We start from the raw sequence: 21848 nt of genomic DNA, 5'->3' as shown, positions 1-21848 counted from the left end.
CTTTTGAGGTTTTATGAGATAGTCTCAAGTTGTATTGTCAATGTGTTAAATGCCATGTACTATGACATGTGCCCTCCATTCTTGAGAACTGAATCCCAGAAGTTAATCTGGCAAGGACATCTAGCTAGTTAAGTGGTCCACTTGGATGCAGACCTAGTTCTGTCAGGTTTGGCTACCTCTCGATTTGTGTTTTGTCTGTTCTCACTGACAAAACTCATTAATGCTGGAATGAATAAGCTCTTGTATTTCCCTTAAATTTTTTTTTTTTGCGTATGTCATGAAGTGTGAATAAATGTGAACCTATCAAACATGACAAAGAGAAGGCACTTTGAGATGGAAGCAGAGGGAAGGCTAGGATGCAGTGGGTGTATGAAGGGGCAGTATGCAGTCTAGTTGAATGATAGTTGGCTTTTGGCTTTCTAAATGAAGGTCTTCTAACCAAGTAGAAATCTTTACTTTTGTAAAGTCCCCAGTGTTCCTTGTTTGTTTTTCTGGTCTGCCTTTTTGTGTTGTGTGTGAACACTGAAATCTCAGGGTGATTTTCTTCTGTAATGTATACTTTTAATAGGTTGCATTGAAAAGTGTCTGTGAGTACTTGAGAGTGAATTGGGTGTAAGTTGTATAGTTGTGCCTGTGTTCATTTCATACCCAATGGTCGCCAAGGAATCATTCCTTAACTCGTTTTGGAGAAGTGGTGGGATATTGTCTCCATTTCAGTGTGACTATCTGAAATGGAAGGTTTTCATGCATTCCACCAGGAGGGGGCGCTGTGTCCATTGACTGTGAGGAGGGGTTGAGGCCTATACTTTCCACAGAGGGGAGGTGAGGTGGGGTCTGGCAGGCTTTCTTCTGTGACCCAGGATGCCTACAGGGGCTTCGCGGTGGCAGGGGTCTCTGCAGGCAGCTGGGAGAGGTTGTGTCTGCTCTGGATCCCCCTGGGTGCTAGGTGGTACCTGTCAGCCCCCCTCTCTTCTATCAATGCTCCATCATCTTTGGATTCATGGGGGTTTTGGCTTCAGGACCTCAGGGGGCTCTGTCTGTGCAGACAGGAGCTGGGTTTCCTGACAATGGAGATGACCCTGGGAGGACAATGTAAGGAGAACTGAGGAAATATGGGGAGATGCTTCCTAGGTGGGACTGAGTTCTGAGGGTGCCTGCCTTCAGGGGATACAAGAGGGGCTCCATGTGGAAAACTGGGTTTTTGGTTGGATTTGAGTGCAGTAGAGAAATCATGTGGTAGGTGGAGGCCAGGATTCCCGGCACCGTTTCCAGTGGAGGCTGTCCTTCCCTGTGGTGTGTCCTTGTCCCCTTGTCCAAAGTTAACTGACCCCACCATGAGGATTTAGTTCTGGCTCACTGGTGTTCCTCTCCTCTGGGCAGCTGTTTTGCTGCCAGTGCCACCCTGTGTTGGTGACTGAAGCTTCACCGTAGAGTGTGAAGTGAGGGTGAGAGATGCCTGCAGCCTGTTCTCTCTGAGGATCCCTTTGACTCTTTTGGGTTCCACACAAAGAACAGAAGGATTTGCTCTATGATGGAAACAGCTTCATGCTCCTGGTCTCTGAAGATAGAGGCTCTGTTACCTGCAAACAGGTGGTCACACAGCAGAAACTTTTATGAATCCTTGTGGCCCTGGGAAGGAAGGGGAAGAAAAGGCCTAAGGACTCAGGGTCATTTTGGAAGAATTCTTAGAACAAAACTTCATACAACCTTGATGCAATTCCATGACCAGTATTAAGAAAGAGCATCAGATGTGTGCTCCCAGAGACGCTGTCTGTTGTTCCTCAGGGAGCATCAGTGTTGTTTCATTAAGAGCTCCAGAGGATTGTAAGGTGAGGCCAAGGAGGTGAGCATGTGAGCTCCTGCATGTGTTTGTGGGAGTTCCAAGCAAGCTTTAGCCCAAAGAGAGGCAAGAGAGTCTGCCCCATAGGGCTTCTGAAGGGAAAAGTCAGTGCGGCCCCCATACCCTATGTGAGCCGAATGTTGGGACATCTGTATGGGGATGAACACATGTATCCAAGCAGGAACAATCTCACTTTGTTCTCCTTGAAGGAAGGGACTGTTCCTGAATCTTTTCTGAGACAAAGGCGGGAGAGTTTGGCCTTTTCAACATTTCAAAGTTGGCCTTGGTCTTACAGCTTGTGGGTGTGGTGGGCACAGGGGAGAGAGCTTTTACCTATGATGGTGGGTTCTCAAGATGCTGATGTGATTCCTCCACACAGTACCGATGAGAAAGTGACCCAGAGCTGGAGGAAGAAGAGGAGGAAATGGCAGCTTCTCAGGTAACCGTCCTGTCCTAGGTTGGAATCTGTGTCTGCTTTTCCTCCTGAAATGCCATGAATTGAGAATGTAAGAATCATGAATTCTCTCCTTCTGATATTCTTGCCTGGTGAGGATGTTCTCAAGTACCTTTTCCTTGTGCACTTAGGGTAGTCAGGATCAGCTCTTAAAAAGGCTGTCACTCTGCCCCAGAGCCTTTTCAGCATTGTCTGTGCACAGGATCTCTGTGGAGCATGAATTGTCACGATGAATCATTACCTTTCAAGGGTTGAAACTATTCCGTTGGTGAGACATCACCATGGGAAGGCATGTCTAGAACAGTTTTATGGCTCCCATGTCATCCCCTTTAAGGGAGGTAGAAATATGGTAGAGAATACTACTGTTTCAAATATATAGTATTGAATGTTTGAAGACATTAAAAACATTCAAAGCATTTCTTTTGACTTGCTGCTTTCATCTTGAGTCACATAATGACCTCAGCTTTGGCACATGGCATGTGCCCTTTCCATTTCAGGGACTTCTGACAGTCGAGGATGTGGCCATCGATTTCTCTCCAGAGGAGTGGGAATGTCTGGACCTCGGTCAACGGCACCTGTACAGAGATGTGATGTTAGAGATCTGTACGCACCTGGTCTCCTTGGGTGAGGACCCCTTCCTTCCAGAATTCCTTTTCTCCCACTGGGTGTGGGATCCTGCATTTGCAGAATGTCTCCTGCCATTTTCTTGCCCATACAATAGATTTTCAGACCCCACCGTTTTAGGAGTAACTGAGAGTTGGTGGGTGCAGGTAGAAAGGCTTCATAATGAGGCATCCTCATTGTAACCGAAGTCCTCCTTGAGGAAAGCTGCCTCCTTCACTTTAGATTATTTGCAGTTCTGGAAGTTCATATGTATAAAGAGCTCTGCTGGCCTCTTAAAATCAGATTTGGACCCTTTACTTTTGACTCAGTAGTCCTTAGATGGGGAAGAGAGGAACTGATTTTTACCTGTCACTCAGGGTCTGCAATGTGCTTTCAAAAGGCAGTATCTGGGGAAATTACTGCCTAGAATGTTTTACCATTCCACAGTGCCATCTCTTGCACCTGAGTCCAATCCTAGATTGGATATTGGTGAATCTCTAGGAAAACGAATGTTTTTCTTTCCAATGAACAGAGTATGTTATCTCTAAGCCAGACCTGGTTCGCTTGTTGGAGCAAAAGAAAGATCCCTGGGATGTGAAGGGAATGGAAACAGTAGCCATACAGCCAGGTATGTGTGCATGGGTGAAGGAGATGACACAGGAAGCTTACAATAGGCTTTGGGAAGATGTGCTTCAATGGCACTGATTTTTGAGAAACACAGGTTTATTCTGTCTCTGTCTTAGAGCGACATCTGCTGCCAAAATCTTGTGTTCCTTAGCCCTCCATGTGTTTTCCTTCACCATGGAGGATTCTCTCTCACATCCACATGGAGAGCCAGAATCCTGGTCTTGACCTGTGAGGACCTGTATGTCTTGGTTGTTCTTTATCTTTTTTTGTTTGTTTGTTTGACTTTTTGCCGTTTCTAGGCCACTCCTGGGGCATATGGAGCTTCTCAGGCTAGGGGTCAAATCAGAGCTGTAGCCACCAGCCTACGCCAGAGCCACAGCAATGTATGCTCTGAGCCACATCCGCTACCTACACCACAGCTCATGGCAACTTGTGATCCTTAACCCACTGAGCAAGGCCAGGGATCGAACCCACAATCTCATGGTTCCTAGTCTAATTCATTAACCACTGAGCCACGATGGGTTCTCCCTCTGGCTGTTCTTGCTTTTTTTGTTTTTGTTGTTTTTTGTTTGTTTGTTTTTTTCCATTTCTGACTCTTTTAGGGCTGCACCTGTGGCACATGGAAGTTCCCAGGCTAAGGGTTGCATCAGAGCTGTAGCTGCCTGCCTACACCACATCCACGGCAATTTGGGATCCTAACAGCATTCGCGACCTATACCACCGCTCTTGGAAACACCAGATCCTTAGCCCAGTGAGTGTGACTAGGGATGGAATCCATTTCCTCATGGATACTAGTCAGATTCGTTTTCTCTGAGCCATGATGGGAACTCCCACCTGGCTTTTTTTCCATTGCTTTTGGGTCCTAGGAAAGGCTGTGCACATTTCTGAGTAACTCTCTGTTGAGCTCGTTTTTCATGCTGTTTCTTCACCTAATCAGAAGTGAGTGAGGAGAGTCGTGGAAACACTGGAATTTGATGCCAACATTCTAGGAGCAGTGGGGACAGATACTGTATGTTTTCTGCTTTTAAATGTCCAATCCCATGGAAACTTGGACCATGACCCTAGAAAGTTCAGACTAAGTAACTGTGTCAAAGTATAATGCACCTTCCTAAATGTTACCCTCAAATTTATTTCATTGTATCCTTATTTTGGGAGGAACTAACATGCTACATGTTAAGTGTATTTTCCCCTTATCAGTGGTATAAGAATATGTCTAATTACTCATAGAATTTTTCACTAAATTAATGCATAGTGGAATCAGATTATTTCCCCACAGTCATTAAAAGTCTTCATTCTTCTTTGATTCCTGAAGAACCATCCTTTTCTAAATGTGTCCTTTTTAACCTGAAGCTTCTCAGAAGTGTGTTCTGTGTTTTCACTTTTGGATGAGATTTATATCAAAATCACCCATAATAATAGATGTGAAGTATCGACTAAAACACATTCCAAATAGCACATATTTGGTTAGACGTCAGTCAGATAATTAGTCATCACACTGTATCTATGAAAATGTTTGGTTCATAAATATAAGAGTGCTTGAAGCAGAAAATATTCTTTTTTTTGTTTTTGGAAATCTATTTCTGGAGTGTCTGTTGTGGCTCAGTGCATTAAGAACCCAACGTACAGAGTTCCCTTTGTGGCACAGGGGAAACGAATCTGACTAGTATCCATGAACTTGTGGGTTGATCCCGGGCCTCACTCTGATTTGACCCCTAACCTGGGAACTTCCATATGCCATGGGTGAGGTCCTAAAAAAAGAAAAAGGACCCTCTGGAGTGTCCCTGAGGATGTGGGTTTGTTCCCTGGTCTCAGCCAGTGGGTGAAAGTTCTGGCACTGACACAAGCTGTTGTTTAGGTTGCACATGCAGCTTAAATCTATATTGCTGCGACTTAAGCCAGCAGCTGCAGCTCTGATTCAATCCCTAGCCCAGAAGCTTCCATATATTGCATATGTGTTCCAAAAAGGAAAAAAAAATTCTATTTCCCTCAAGGTGTCATGAATCATGGTATATTTCATTTCAAACATTTATTAGTATATGATTCTTTGCATATGTTACAACTTTGATGTTCTTCCTACATTTATAAAGAATGTTTTATTTGTATTCTAAAGAAGGCATGACAACCTTTATATTTTTATATCTGTTACAGTGATGTATCTGTAATAAATTTCTTAAATTTTTCTTTGTCATTTAACTCTTTTTTTTTTTTTTTTTTGTCTTTTTGCCATTTCTCGGGCTGCTCTCGTGGCGTATGGAGGTTCCCAGGCTAGGGGTCGATTCAGAGCTGTAGCCACCGGCCTACGCCAGATCCACAGCATCGCAGGATCTGAGCCGCGTCTGCAACCTACACCACAGCTCATGGCAGCGCCAGATTGTTAACCCACTGTGCAAGGGCAGGGACCGAACCTGCAACCTCATAGTTCTTAGTCAGATTCGTTAACCACTGTGCCACGACAGGAACTCCATTAACTCCTTATTCATTCAAATTTTTAGTTCAGTTTTAGATGACCAACTATAATCCATATTTTATGAAATTCTCCTGCCTGTTACACATGCGACTGACTCAGAATATTTTCTTTTTTTTATTTTTAAAAAGTTTATTAGAATATAGTTGCTCTACAAGGTTGTAATCCTTTCTGGTGTACAGCAGAGTGATTCAGTTATAAAAAAAGAACCCACATTCATTTTTTTGAAGATTATTTTGCTTTACCCAATACCACAGAATATTGGGTAGAGTTCCCTGTGCTATGTAGCAGGTTCCCATTGGTCAGTTTTTCCATATACCCCCGAGTGTATATGCCAATCCTAACCCCCCGATCTAGTCCTCCCCTGATGTGTCTCCTTTGGTAACCGTAAGTGTGTTTTCGAAGTCTGTGTATCTATTGCTGTTCTGCAAATAAGTTCATTTGTCTACTTTAAGATTCCACGTATAAGTGATATCCTATGATATTTGTATTTCACTTTCTAACTTCATTTAGTGTGATAATCTATAGGTCCATCCATGTTGCTTCACATGGCATTGTTTCAATCTTTGTTATTGGTGAGTAATATTCCATTGTATATATTCATCACACTCCTTTGTCAGTGGACATTTAGGTTGCTTCCATGTCTTGGCAATTGTAAATAGTGCTCCAAAGAATATTGGGGTGCATGTATCTTTTTGAATTAAGGTTTTGTCTGGATAGATGCCCACAAGGTGGATTGCTAGATTAATGATTTTAGATCTGTTTTTAGTTTTTTGAGAGACCTGCATACTGTTTTGCATAGTGGTTGTGTCAGTCGAAATTCCGACCAACAGTGCTGGAGGGTTTTCTTTCCTTTGTACCCTCTTCCACATTTAAAGTTTGTAGTCTTTTTGATGATGGCCCTTCTGGCTGGTATAAGGTGGTACCTCATAGTAGTTTTGATTTATATTTCTCTAATAATAGCAGTGTTGAACAGCTTTTCTTGAATTTTTTGGCCATCTGTATATCTTATTTGGAGAAATGTCTATTTAGATCCTCCCATGTTAGGCACCTTTCCAGCTTTTGCCTCTTCAGATATTTTCTCTGGTCCTTTCTCTCGCTCTTCAACTTCTAGCTCCTCAGTAATGGAAATATTGGTGCATTGCATGTTGTCCCACAGTTCTCTTAGACTATCCTCATTTCTTTTCATTCTTCTCTTATTCCGTTGCTCATCAGTGATTTGCAGCAGTCTGTCTTCCGCCTTCCTTATTCATTCTGCTGCCTGCTGCTCTTGGTACCTTCTCGTGATTTTTCATTTTGGTTACCATGTTCATCTCTGCTTGTTTATTCTTTAAATCTATTTCTTTGTTAAATATTTCTTGTAATTTATTGATCTTTGCCCCATTTTTTTCTCCCAGAGATCATGGATCATCTTTACTATTATTACTCTAAATATTTTTTTTGTAGTGCCGCACCCCTGGCACATGGAAATTCCCAGACAAGGGGTCCATTTGGGGCTATAGCTGGCTACCTACACCACAGCTCCTGGCAACACTGGATCCCTTACCCATTGAGCGATGCCAGGGATTGAACCCATGTCCTCATGGATAGTAGTTGGATTCCTTCCTGCTGAGCCACATGGGAACCCCCTCATTAAAGTATTTTTAATGTAGATTGCTTGCCTCCACTTCACTTAGCTATTTTTCTGGGTTTTTGTCTTTTCCTTCATCTGGCACATATTTCTCTGTTACTTCATTTTGTCTAGCTTTTATTTTGTTGAGCTTTCTGTGTGGTGTCTTTTTGGCAGTCTACACAGTTGTGCCCTCTCTTGCTTCTGGAGTGGGAAACGTTGTGGGTGAAGTTGATACAGGGGCTTGTGGCAGGCTCCCTGGTGGAAGGGACTGGTTCCTGCCCACGGGTAGGTGGATGTGAGTCTTGTTCCTCTGGGTGTGAGTAGAAAGGTGGCTGTGTCCCTGAGAGGACTTTAGGCAGCCTATTTGCTACTGGGTTCCCACTCTGTTGTTGGGACTGGGGCTTCTCAGCCTTGATGGATGGGGCCAGAGTTTTCCAAAGAGGTGGCCTCCAGGGGAGCTCACACCTGTGCTTATTCCCTGGGCCCTCCAGCTCCAATGTCCTGGCCTTACACTAAGCCACAGCTGAGCTAGTCTTTGCCAGGAGACCCTGCAAAAGCCGCAGGTAGTTCTGAAGCAGATTCTTATGGAGTCCCTGCTTTGTCCTGGGACCCAGTGCACATGGAAACCTTTGTGTGCCCTGCAATAGTAGAGTCTTTCTTTTCCCTAGACCTGTGGTGCTCCTGTGCTTTCAGTGCCAAGTGGTCTGGGGACTTTTATTCCAAATACCAGACCCCTGGGCTGGGAATCTGATAGGGTTTGGGAACTCTTGTTGGAGAGCCTCTGCATTATAGTGATTTTCCAGTCTATGAGATGCCTCCCTGGTGGGCTCATATTGATAAACTCCCCTACTGCCATCTTGATGTTGCTTCTTCTTTGTCTTTGTGTGTAGGATGTTTTTTTTGTAGCTCCCAGTCTGTGTTGTTGATGATTGTTCAGCAGTGAGTTGTTAATTTTGGTGTTTCTGTGAAAAGAGGTGAGTTCGAGGCTTTCTACTCCACCTTCTTATATCTGAATCTGTGAAACATTTCCTTTTCATAGATGTGTAGTCCCTATTCAATGTGAGAATTATTTAGATGGATTACTTTTTAAGTGCATGCATTTGCTGTGTTGAGCTTCCTCGACAACTAATTATCTCATTTTTGCTTCACAGTTCTTAAACAATTGCTTCCCTTTCTAGGACAGGTTTACCAAAATCAGTTCATTTTCATTTTTCTTCCTGGCATATTCAGAATGTAAATGACAATTTTCAACTCAGTAGACTGGAGACAATATGATGTTGCATTCAAATTGGAAAGCCCAATCTGTGTATTGCCAGTAAAACTGTGTTCTTGAATGATTGCCCCTCCATTGTTCATTCTTTCTGTAACTTCTTTGTCATTCTTGGTTAATGGTCAGGGTTGTCGTTTGTCTTTATGAGTGCTTATGGAAAGCATCTAAATCATGCCTCCATGTGTTGAGGAATTTATATTTCTTTTGCGAGAAGAACTTTTGAATTGGACGTAATTATTGACATGTTTATGATTTTGTCAATGTTAGGTGTTAATGCATTTTTAATTTTTGGAAAAAGAAACAGAAAAATACCGTGTTAACTATTTGAATTATACAGTTAGGTTTATTATTTATATTTGCATGTTTGTGATAGTGAACTGCTTAAATTTTCATCTTGAGAAACAGACTCAGAACTTGTTGAACAACCACCTTCTCGTTTCCCTCAATTCCATTCTCAAGGTTGCCTTTAACCCAATGGATTGTTTCCTCAGATGTACCCAGGTTTTTCCATGTGATCTCATTTCATTTGACTCTTCTGCTTTTGGAAGTTAAGCCCTTGTCCACTGCATCACTGGCAAATACTTTCTGCCATTCCATAGGTTGTTTTCTCTTCTTTTTTGAGAATACACTTTATTGAAGTATAGGAAATTTTAGAAATTGTAGTACTTTCAGGTATATAGCAAAATATGTCATTTTTACATATGCACATACCTTTTCCTTTTTGGGATCTTTGTCCATTTATGTTATCACACAGGATTGAGTAGATTACCCTGTACTATAGAGTAGGCCATTGCTACCTCTCTCGTTTATGTATAGTAGTGTTTGTATGTCATTCCCAATGCCCTAATTCATCTGCCTCCTGCCCATTTCTCATTTGGTCATGATAGATTAGGTTTCAGAATCATTGGGTAATTTCTTTTTTGTACATTCTAGTGTATCATTTCAATATGACTCCATTTATTCTTCAGTAATCTCATATGATATTTATCTTTTTCTGTCCGACTTCATCTAGTATGATAATTTTTATGTCCATCCACGTTGCTTCAAATGGCCTTGTATTTTAGGTTGAGTAATAGTCCTCTGTATGTTTGTATCACATTTTCTTTATCCATTCTTCTGTTGATGAGCATTTAATTTGCTTCCATGTCTTACCTATTGTAAACAGTGCTGCTCTGAATATTGGAGTGCATGTATGTTTTCAAATTATAGTTTTCTCCAGATAGATGGCCAGAACGGGAATTGCTGGATCATACGGTAATTCTATATTTAGTTTTCTAAGGCACCTCCATACTATTCTCCATAGTGGTTGCACTAGCTTACATTCCCTGCAAGAGTGGAGGAGGTTTCCCTTTGTTCCACACCTATTCCAGCACTTAGTGTTTGTAGACTTTTTGATGATGGCCATTCTGACTGGTATGAGGCAATAAGTCCTTTGATTTTTTTTTTTTTTTTTTTTAAATTTAACTGCCATGCATGCAACATATGGAAGTGTCTGGGCTAGATGCTGAAATGGAGCTACAGCCATGGCCTACACCACAGCTGCAGCACTAGTGCAGCACTGGATCTCAACCACATCTGGGACCTCTGGTGCAGCTTACATATCACTGGATCCCAAACGAACTTCCTGAAGCCAGGAATCAAACCAGCATCTTCAGGGAGACAACTTTTTGATTCCTTGACCCACGGAGCCACAACAGGATCTTCTCCTTTAATTTCAATTTGCATTTCTCTCATTGTTAGTGGTGTTGACCATCTTTTCATTTGCTTTTTGCCCTTCTGTCTGTCTGTCTTTGGAGAACTGTTGTTTAGAATTGAGGTCCATTTTCTATTTAGGTTGTTTGTTTTTTGGTATAACCCTGTATGAGACATTTGAATATTCTGGAAAGTTCTTTGTTGTTGGTTGCATCATTGGCAAGGATTTTCTCACAGTCTGTGGGTTGTCTTTTCATTTCGTGTATGTTTTCCTTTGCTGTACAAAGGCTTTGTAGCTGACTTAGGTCCCATTTCTGTATTTTTGTGTTTCCTTTCATTCCTCTAAGAGGTGGGTCACAAAGCTTATTGCTGCAATTTATGGCAAAGGTTTTTCTGCCTGCATTTTCCTCTAGGAGTTTTAGAGTATGTGGTCCTATTTTTAGGTGTTTAATGCATTTGGAGTGTGTTTTTGTGGATGGTGTTAGCAAGTGTACTAATATCATTTTTTGTACATGTAGTTGTCCGGTGTTCCCAGCATCACTTATTGAAGGTACCATATTTTATCCATTGTATACTGTTGTCTCTCATGCCATAGATTAGTTGTGCCTAGGTGCATGGGTTTCTGATCCACTGACCTATACTTCTGTTTTGGTGCCAATACCATCCTGTTTTAACGAGTGTAGCTTTGTAGTAAAGACTGAAGCCAGGGATCCTGATTTCTCCAGTGGAATTTTCCTTTCTCTAGATGGCTTTGACGATTCAGAATGTTTTGTGTTGACACATACATTTTGAAGCATGTTCTTCTATTTCTGAGAAAAATGCCATTGTTAATGTAATAGGGATGGGTACTGACTCTGTAGGTGGCCTTGGGTAGTATAGTCCTTTGGAAAATGTTGATTCTTCCAATCCAAAGTGTGGTAGAGCTTACAGTCAGTTTGTGTTATCCTTGTTGCCCTTCATCAGTATCTTGTAGTTTTGAGAGTATAGATATTTTTTCTCTTTAGGTAGATATATTTCCAGATATTTTTTTCTCTTTGATGGCATGGCAAATGCAATTGTTTCCTTAATAGATTTCTTATCCTGCATTGTAGGAGCATAGGAATGGAAGCTGTTTCTGTGTATTAATTTTATATTCTACATCGTTACCATATTTATTGATCACCTCTAACAGTTTTCTGGCATGTTTTGAATTTTCCATGTATCACATCATCTGCACCGAGTGACATTTGTTATTCCTCTTTTCTAAATCAGATTCCCTTTCTTTTTTTTTTCTTTTTTCTCTGAACAGCATGACTAGGACATCCAAAACCATGTTGAGTCACAGGGGTGAGACTGGACCTCCTTGTCATGTTCCCAATCTTAGTGGAAATGTTTTCATCTTTTCTTGTTTTTTTTTTTTTGTTAATTTTTATTGTTATGTCCCCCACACACTTTTTTTTTTTTTTTGTACTGTACAGCATGGGGACCTAGTTATACATACATGTAGTCATAATTTTTTCTCCCATTGTCGTACTATGTTTTAGGTATCCAGACATAGTTCTCAATGTTCATCTTTTCACCATTGAGAATTATGTTAGCATTGTGGTCGACATATATGTCTTTTCTGATGTGGATGTAACTTCCCTGTATGCCCACGTTCTGGAGAGATTTTATCAGAACTTGGTATTGAATGTTGTCAAAAGCTTTTTCAGCATCTACTGACTTGATCACAGTTTTCTTTCTTCACTTGGTTTATGTGGTTTGTATCATTACTTTAATTGTACAGGCCAAAGAATCCTTGTATACCATAGATGAACCCCACTTGATCATGTTTTATCTTTTAACTGTATCATTGGATTCCATCTGCCAATATTTTGTTGAGGAGTTTTACATCTCTGTTGATCTGAGATACTGGCCTGTCATTTTCTTTATTGTGGTATCTTTGTCTGGTTTTGGTATCAAGGTGATGTTGGCCTCATAGAATGAGCTTGGGAGTGTTCCTTCCTCTGCAATTTCTTCAGAAGAGTTTCAGAAGGATATGGGTTACCTCCTCTCTGAGTATTTGGCCTCTGATAGATTTGGCCTGTGAAGCCTTCTGGTCCTAACCTTTTTGTTGTTGTTGTTGTTACAATTTTGTAATCACAGTACTTGTCATTTCAGTGTCAGAACTCATGTTTGGTCAGTACATCTTTTCTGTTTTCTTCCTGGTTCAGTCTTAGATGCCTGTGGCTTTCTAAGTAAGTGGTTGTCCATTTTCTTCTAGGTTGTCCATTTTATTGGCATATAGTGACCTGTAGTAATCTCTTAGGATCATTTGTATTTCTGTGATGGCCTTCATAAATTCTTCCTTTTTATTTCTGATTTTACTGATTTGAACCCTCTCCCTTTTTTTCTTGATGAATGTGGCTAAAAGTTTATCAATTTTTTTTTATCTTTTCAAAAAATCACCTTTTAGTTTCATTTATTGCTTTGGTTTTCTTTCTCTCCTTGATTTCTGCTCTGATCTTTCTGATTGCTTTCCTTCACTAACTTTGGAGTTTGGGGTTCTTCTTTCCCTAGTAGCCTGAAGTGTATGATGAGGCTGTAAAATTGGGGTTTTTCTTCTTTCTTGAGGTAGGATTGTGTTGCTTTAATCTTCCCTCCTAGAACTGCTTTTGCTGTGTCCCATAGCTTTTGGACAGTTATATCTTCATTGCCATTTGTGTCCAGGTATTTTTTGTTTCTTCAGTGATCCATTGTTGAGCCTCCACATGTTTCAGTTATGTCTTGTTTGTTTGCTTGTTGCAGTCTTTCTCTTGTAGTTGATTTCTAGTCTCATCATGTAATGGTGAAATAAAATGCTTGATATGATTTCCGTTTTCTTGAATTTCCTGAGACTTTATTTGTAGCCCAAGGTATGAATTCTCCTGGACATTTTTTCCTGGGCACTTGAGAAGAAAGTGTATTCATGTGCTTTCAGATGAAACGTTCTATATGTGTAAACTAAGACCATATTGTGTATGGTATCATGTAATGCATGTGTTTCTTGACTTTTCTGTCTGGATGATCTGTCCATTGCTGAAAGAGGGGCACTGAAGTCCCCCACTATTGTGTTAGTTTTGATTTTTCATTTTATGAATGTGAACATTTACCTTATATATTACAGTGCCTCTGTGTTGGTTGCATATATAGATTTGTCCCTTGATCATTGGATAGTGTCCTTCTAGTTCCTCATAATATTCTTAATTTTTAAGTCTTTTTTGCTCCTCCTGCTTTCTTTTGGTTTTCCTTTGCATAGAATATCTTCTTTCATTCCTTCATTTTCAGTCCGCAGGCATCCCTAATTCAGAAGCTGGTCTCTTGTGATAGCACATAGATGGGTCTGGTTTTGTATCCATTCAGCCAGTCTATATCTTTTGGTTGGAACATTTCATCCATTTGCATTCAGGAGAATATCGATGTGTATATACTTACTGTCATTTTATAGACTATTTTGGATTTTTTTTTTATTGGTCCCTCTTTCTTCTTCCTTTCTCTTGTGATTTGCTGACTTTTTAGTATTGGATTTGAATTGTTTTTTCTTATGAGTGTGTCTATTGTAGGTTTTTGTTCTTTCAGGTTTTTTTTTCTTTTCTTTTCTTTTTTTTTTTTTTTTTTTGCATTTTAGGGCCACACTGGCAGCATGTGGAGGTTCCCAGGCCAGGGGTCCAATCCATCAAATGTGCCAGGCCTCACTGGTGGGCCAAGGATTTTTCCTTATCACCCTCAATTATGGTGCATTCTACCCTAGCTGTCTCAGTTTGTCTCCTCACAACCAACCCCAGTCTTCTCTCTGGATTTGACCTTGGAAGCCTGAGTCTCAGCACCCTTCTCTGGCTCACCTCAGAAGCTCAGCATATCTGGCTGTGGTGTGCTCAGCAGGAGTACCAAGGATCCCTGCAGGTCTTTCTCCAGTTTGCCCTCTGTAAACAGTTGCTAAATCTCCTGAGACTCCAAACTCCTTCTCTGTCCCAGGTGGTCTCTTCCAGTGAGGGGCCTTGCCTGTGTGCAAAAAATTTCATCTTTCACAGCTCTCCCCAGTGGGGGTGCTACCGCCATCCTGAGTCTTTTCTGTGTCTCTCTTTTTCTTTTTTCATAGCCAGGTCTGTGGAGATTTTCTTTCCCTTTTGGAAGTCAGAGATGTTCTGACAGCATTCTGTAGATATTCTGTGATCACTGTGGAGATCATTGTGGATGTATTTTTGATCCATTTGCCAGAGAAAGTGTGTTCCATGTCCTGCTTCTCCACCATCTTGTCCCGACCTCCAGCTTTCCAGGTTTGAATCAGGCAGCTCATTTTAATTTTTCCTCATATGTAGGCAGTCACTTCCTATGTATCACAACCTCCTTTATCAAGATGGAATTTCTTAGCACCTCTGCTGTGTGCCATCCACTTTCTCCTCTTCAAAGGTAGAACAGCCCTTTATCCTCATTCTGCAGAAATGGTAATTTGTTGTGACTATGCAACCTAGTCTTATTTTGTTTGTTTTTTTGTTTTGTCTTTTTCCCATTTATTGGGCCACTCCAGTGGCATATGTATGTTCCCAGGATAGGGGTCTAATCAGAGCTGTAGCTGCCAGCCTACACCACAGCCACAGCAATGCAGGATCCAATCTGCATCTGCAACCTACACCACAGCTCACAGCCAGACAGGATCCTTAACCCACTGATCGAGGCCAGGGATCAAACCTGCAATCTCATGGTTCCTAGTCAGATTCCTTAACCACTGAGCCACAATGGGAACTCCATGTTTAAATTTTTTAATGTGAATATCCTTATCATATGTGAATAGAGATCATTACTCCACATTTCCTGGTTTAGATAGCTTTTTATTTCTTTGCCTGCTCATCTTGGTTTGAAGAAATCAAGTACTAATTTTAATCAAAACTATGTGTGTGTTCATTCTTAAAATTTTCATATACAGAGACATTGTCTCCCACTATTGATCATGATGATAACTCTGTGTTTTTCCTGAATTATCTTTATTACATTTCTGTATTACTGTCAGTCCCTGATTTCAGAACAACAATCATCAAAGGGTACTTAATACTGCTATGTGTCTGTTTCATTAGATATTATTCTGTAGTATGATCTTAATCCTGTGTATGTGCACTTAATTTCTTAAATTACTAATCAACCCCCTGGATTTCATAAATAATTCTGAATTATTTTTGTTGTGTAATACTTGTAATGAGGTTTGGAGTTCTCATTTCTAGTATTTTGTTCAGGACTCTTGAATCAGTATTTATTAAAAATTGGCTTCTAATTTCATGGGGTTTTTTTTCCTTTGGCTAAATTTCCATTTCTAGTGTCTTTGCTTACTTTTCATATTGCTGAATAATGGCCTCATAAACAGTCTTTGGATAATTTTACTCCTACTCAAACTTTGGATATATTTGTGGAGAATTCATAGTTGTCCTTTTCTTTTTTTCCTGAGTTGGAATTATCCTGTCGAGGTATCGAATCCAGACATGTTCTCTTTTGGGGATTCTTTGCAATTAATATTTTAGTCTACTTAATAGTTTTAGGTTTGTTGTGATGATTTATTCCTTCATGCTGAAATCTAAATAGGTTGTATCTCCCTGGAAATTCATACCTTTTGTGAACCATCCAATTTGTTGGTATACACATATTCATAGTATCATCCTACACACACCTTTATTTCTGTGGTGTCATTTATAGGATCTCTGCTTTCACTTCTGATTTTAGTTGATGCTTCTCTTTTATTTTTTAATCTAGCTAAGCGATTGTCTCTTGTACATGAAATTGTTAAGTGTGTTCACGGAAAACGGTAATTTTGGATAATTTGTTTTTGTTATCTTTCAGCTCTGTCTTCTCATGACACCCAGGGTTTGATGCCACCAAACCCAGGCATGGAACTTTTCTTACAAACAGCGCTGCTGGGAGAATTTGAAAGCTCACCTGTTGGTACTTTTGATTCAGTTAGAGGCAGTGAAGGTAAGGTGGCATGTGAAGGGCAGGAAGGTTGTTATGATGCACATGCTCCTACTGGGACTTTTATCCGTATGGAAAATGTTACTGCTAAAAGAGATCAACGATCTAAATCAAACTGTGAGAAACTCCACTTTAAGTCAGTACCTTTGGCAGAAAAATATATTTTTGTAAGCAAAGATCCACGTTATTTATTGAAACATAGATCTTCTCTGAAAAGAAATTTGGAAAATCAGGATCATCCTATAGACTGTAGTACAAATGATGATGCAAAACATGAAGGTATGCTTGGACGAAACATTCATACAAACATTTATGAACACCAGAAGTTTCAAAATGGAGGGCAACCCCCCCAAAGTGATCAAATCGGGAGATCTAATAGCAAGGGTTCATCAATCTTCAACCAACAAATATTTCCTCATTGTTCTGACATCCCTAATGTTGACACTAAAAGGGGGGTCTTGATCCAACCATCATTAATCAATGGGTGTGATAATATAGTTAATATCGACCAACATGCCATGTGTACTAAAGTGAGCAAGGCCTTCAGCAAGAGCTGTGTATTCAGTAATTATAAGAGTATACACACTGGAACAAGAAGTGATGCCTGCATTGAATCTCAGACTAACTTTGACCCAGACTCAAATCTCATGAAATGTCAGGGATCTCAATTTTCAGAGAACCAGTCAATAAGAAATCAACATAGGAATGTCATTTCTCAAAGCTCAGATCTCACAACATTTCAGAGAATTTGCATTCGAGAGAAAGCTTGCCATTTTCGTGAGTGCAGCCAAGTTTTTAGCCAGGCTTCAAGACTTACTCAACATCAGCATCATCCTACCAGGAAGGAAGGATGCAAGTGTGAAGAACATGAGAAAGTCTGTAATCAGTCATTAAATCTGCAAAGAGAAAGGAAAAAGCAAACTGGAGGGAAACCTGACAAATGTGAAGAATCTACATCGTGTTCAGCCTTTACTAGACATCATCTAATTCATACCACAAAGAAGCCTCACAAATGCACAGAATGTGGCAAAGCCTTTAGATGGCCTTCATGTCTTTCTGAGCATCAGAGAATTCATACTGGAGAGAAGCCTTACAAATGTACAGAGTGTGGCAAAGCCTTTAGATGCCGTTCATATCTTTCTGAGCATCAGGGAATTCATACTGCAGAGAAGACGTACAAATGTACAGAATGTGGCAAAGCCTTTCATTGGCATTCATCGTTTACTAAGCATAAGAGGTCTCATAATAGAGAGAAGGCTTACAAATGTACAGAATGTGGCAAAGGATTTAATCAGCATTCTCATCTTACTGAGCATCTGTGGTCTCATACTGGAGAGAGGCCTTACAAATGTACAGAATGTGGCAAAGGCTTTACTCGGAATTCAATTCTTACTGAGCATCTGAGGTCTCATAATGGAGAGAGGCCTTACAAATGTACAGAATGTGGCAAAGGCTTTACTCAGTGTTCATCTCTTACTCGACATCTGAGGTCTCATACTGGAGAGAGGCCTTACAAATGTGCAGAATGTGGCAAAGGCTTTAATCGGCATTCTCGTCTTACTAAGCATCTGAGATTTCATACTGGAGCAAAGCCTTTCAAATGTACGGAATGTAGCAAAGCCTTTAATAGTCAATCTCATCTTACTGAGCACCTGAGATCTCATACTGGAGAGAAGCGTCACAAATGTACAGATTGTGGCAAAACTTTTCGTTATCGTTCTCGTCTTATCGATCATCAGAGCTCTCATACTGGAGAGAAGCCTCACAAATGTACAGAATGTGGCAAAGGCTTTAATCAGCATTCATCTCTTACTCTACATCTGAGTTCTCATACTGGAGAGAAGCCACACAAATGTACAGAATGTGGCAAAGCCTTTACTTGGCATTCATCTCTTACTCGGCATCTGAATTGCCATGCTAAAGAGAAGCCTTATGAATGTACAGAATGTGGCAAGGCCTTTCATCAGAAATATCATCTTACTCAGCATTTGAGATCTCATACTGGAGAGAAGCCATACAAATGTACAGAATGTGGCAAAGCCTTTCATTGGTGTTCTTACCTTACTGAACATCTGAGGTTACATACTGGAGAGAAGCCATACAAATGTACAGAATGTGGCAAAGCCTTTCATTGGCATTCATCTCTTACTCAACATCTGAGGTTTCATACTGGAGAGAGTCTGTACAAATGTACAGAATGTGGCAAAGCCTTTCATTGGCATTCATCACTTACTCAACATCTGAAAACTCATACTGGAGCAAATCTTCACAAATGTACAGAATGTGGTAAAGCCTTCAATTGTCATTCTCGTCTTACTCAGCATCTGCATTCTCATACTGGAGAGAAGCCTTACAAATGTACAGAATGTGGTAAAGGCTTTAACCGGAATTCATCTCTTACTGAGCATCTGAGATCTCATACTGGAGAGAGACCGTACAAATGTGCAGAATGTGGCAAAGGCTTTACTCGGCATTCAGTTCTTACTAAACATCTGAGGTCTCATACTGGAGAGAGGCCATACACATGTACAGAATGTGGCAAAGGCTTTAATCAGCATTCTCATCTAACTAATCATCTGAGATCTCATACTGGAGAGAAGCCTTACAAATGTACAGAATGTGGCAAAGGCTTTAACCAGAATTCATCTCTTACTGTGCATGTGATGTCTCATACTGGAGAGAGGCCTTACAAATGTGCAGAATGTGGCAAAGGCTTTACTCAGCGTTCATCTCTTACTCAACATCTGAGAACTCATACTGGAGCGAAGCCTTTCAAATGTACAGAATGTGGCCAAGCCTTTCGTTGGCATTTATCTCTTAGTCGGCATCAGAGATCTCATTCTGGAGAGAAGTCATAAAAATGTACAGAATGTGACAAAGCCTTTATCAGCAGTCAGGTTTTTATCAGCATTGGTGACCTCACACTGGAGAGAAGTCTTACAAGATGTACAAACTGACAAAACTATTAAGTGGCATACAAGCTTGACTCAACATCAGGGAATTCATACTGGGTAAAAACCATACAAATGTAATCAATGTGGCCAAGCCTTTACATTTTGCCTTTTTTTTTTTTTACGGGCCTCACCTGTGACATAAGGAGCTTCCCAGGCTAGGGGTCTAATCAGAGCTGTATCCACCAGCCTACACCACAGCCACAGCAATGCAAGATCCGAACCAAGTCTGCAACCTACAACACAGCTCACAGCAACACCGGATACTTAACCCACTGAGCAAGGTCAGGGATCAAATGTGTAACCTCATGCTTCCTTGTCAGGTTCGTTGACCACTGAGCCATAATGGGAACTTCTGGCCAAGCCTTTACCTATCAATTGTATCTCATTCAACATCAGAGAGTTCATAGAACAAGGAAGCCTTACAAATATAAAAAATGCGACAGATCCTATAAAGAACATTTAGTCCTTTCTAGACATCAGGAAATACATACTAGGGAAAAACTTGAGAGATGTGGAGAATGTGACAAAGCCCTTCATCAGAGTTTTCACCTGTCTTAACATCAGAAAATGTACAATGGAGGGAAATCTTCCCAGTGTAATATGTGATGAAGGATGTTTCTACTAAGTACACACTTTAGAGAACACCAGAGAGTTCTTACAGGAAGGAAACATTAATGATGTGAAAATTATAGGGGAATGTTTGTTGAAAATCAACTCTAATTCCATAAAGGGAATGCATAGGAGAATGAATTCAGTCAATAACTCTTTGGAAATTGCTCTAACTCAGAATTTAAACAAATAAGCCACATGGAGTTCCCATCGTGGCTCAGGGTTAATGAATCTTACTAGGAACCATGAGGTTGCGGGTTCGATCCCTGGCCTTGCTCAGTGGGTTAATGTTCCGGCATTGCTGTGAGCTGTGGTGTAGGTTGCAGACATGGCTCAGATCCTGCGTTGCTGTGGCTCTGGTGTACGCCAGTGGCTACAGCTCTGATTGGACCCCTAGTCTGGGAATCTCCACATGCCACGGGAGCGGCCCAAGAAATCACAAAAAGACAAAAAATAAATTAAAAAGCCACAGTGGAAACACTAAAAACATCAGTATGGACAAGAGGATTAAGGGGAGGAATGTTTGGGCTGGTATTATTCTCATCAGTGTATCTCTATGGACATTATCTGGGTTTATTAGACAAAAAAAAATGCTTGTAATTCAAATCTCAAATTACTAAATGCTATGCGTTTTATTCCTAGTATGTATGTGAATTTTGTTTCTCATGGTTGTGGCTTCAAAGATAAGAGGAGCCCTTCCACATTAGGTGAGGAATATTTCTATCTAATACTCCATGGAAGTTTAGGGACCCTGTCATATAAATGTGCAAGAAAAACCTAAATGGAGATGGTATGTACGATTGATTTAAAATCACCATTTTTTAGTGTTTTGGAAATCATTCTTTGGAATTATATAACAAGATCACTCCACAATTGAAATATCTGTTCCAACTGCTTTTTCATGTTAAAAAGATGTCAGTTTGTACAAAATCTGATATATCTTCATAAAAGAAGTAGAACTCATGCATCTCTGTTGACATGTTTGAAATAAAGATGTCGTCACAGTTATTCAAGAAAAATAGAGTTAACTCTTTGCTTAATAGTTATAAAACTAATGTGTATCCGTGTTCACTAAAGAATTCGCCTCTGTTGTGTAAACCCTAGAAATCAAAAGCCTCAGAGCAATGTATTTGAAGGACAAGAATGCTTCTGATTTCTGATATTCTGCATTTTGATCTAGGATCATACAGTGCATTGTGAAAAGTTTCATGTGCATTATTTGTGAAATCAGTATATTTTATTTAATGAAACTGAATGGTTTTTTTAACATGGTAAATTGATGACTAATTAATGAAGTATCACACCACTGGGATGAAACCATCTGACATTACTAAAGGTTTTAGGTGACAGATGGTAACAATAACCTATTTGATTAAAATCTAGGATGACATCTATAATTAACTCCTTTTCCCACTGGCCTCAAAACTCAAATATTTTTTTTGTGTGTGTCATAAGTTGTATATGGTATTTGATTTTTTTAAGGACTGGCATGTCATGATGGTTATAATAAGGATTATCAGTAGGATTGTTGAAAACTTACCTAAACTGTGTCCTGATATTGCTTCATCAGCAGTCATTTGGTGTACCTGGGCAGCCTGCAGGTAACATGAACTGACACACCAGCCATTCCTGTGAGCATATGCACTAGAAAAAAGCTGCAAACTCAGAAGCAAATGCAAGTTCTTCCTCTGTCTCCCTAGCAGCCCTTGTGATCCACAGACTTCCAGACAAATTCTGGTTCCTCTTTTCATGGGTGCCTTCAATAAGACTC

The 21848-nt window shown here is 40.3% G+C and overlaps 1 protein-coding gene across 18 annotated transcripts in view; it reads left to right on the top strand.

Moving 5' to 3' along the window:
* Nucleotides 1–21848, top strand: part of LOC110262090 (KRAB domain-containing protein 5) — a 98765-nt gene that overhangs the window by 2172 nt on the left and 74745 nt on the right. For 3 of the 18 annotated variants that reach the window (XM_084972084.1, XM_084972080.1, XM_084972086.1), the window contains exons 2-4: nt 2220–2279; nt 2792–2918; nt 3430–3525. In XM_084972084.1, coding sequence (XP_084828210.1) covers nt 2265–2279; nt 2792–2918; nt 3430–3525 — 238 coding nt within the window. In that variant the 5' untranslated portion in view covers nt 2220–2264. Of the gene's footprint in view, nt 1–2219; nt 2280–2791; nt 2919–3429; nt 3526–16385 lie in introns of all 18 variants that reach the window. The other 15 variants (XM_084972083.1, XM_084972082.1, XR_014812469.1 and 12 more) reach the window with 14 other exon arrangements.

The sequence above is a fragment of the Sus scrofa genome, chromosome 8 (assembly GCF_054392235.1).
Source record: "Sus scrofa isolate SSC_HxYL_T2T_F1_AM1 chromosome 8, Sscrofa_HxYL_maternal_Yorkshire_Landrace_v2.0, whole genome shotgun sequence".
Taxonomy (NCBI): Eukaryota; Metazoa; Chordata; class Mammalia; order Artiodactyla; family Suidae; genus Sus; species Sus scrofa.
The sequence above is the reverse complement of the archived record's forward strand: the minus strand, read 5'-3'. Positions and strand labels throughout refer to the sequence as shown.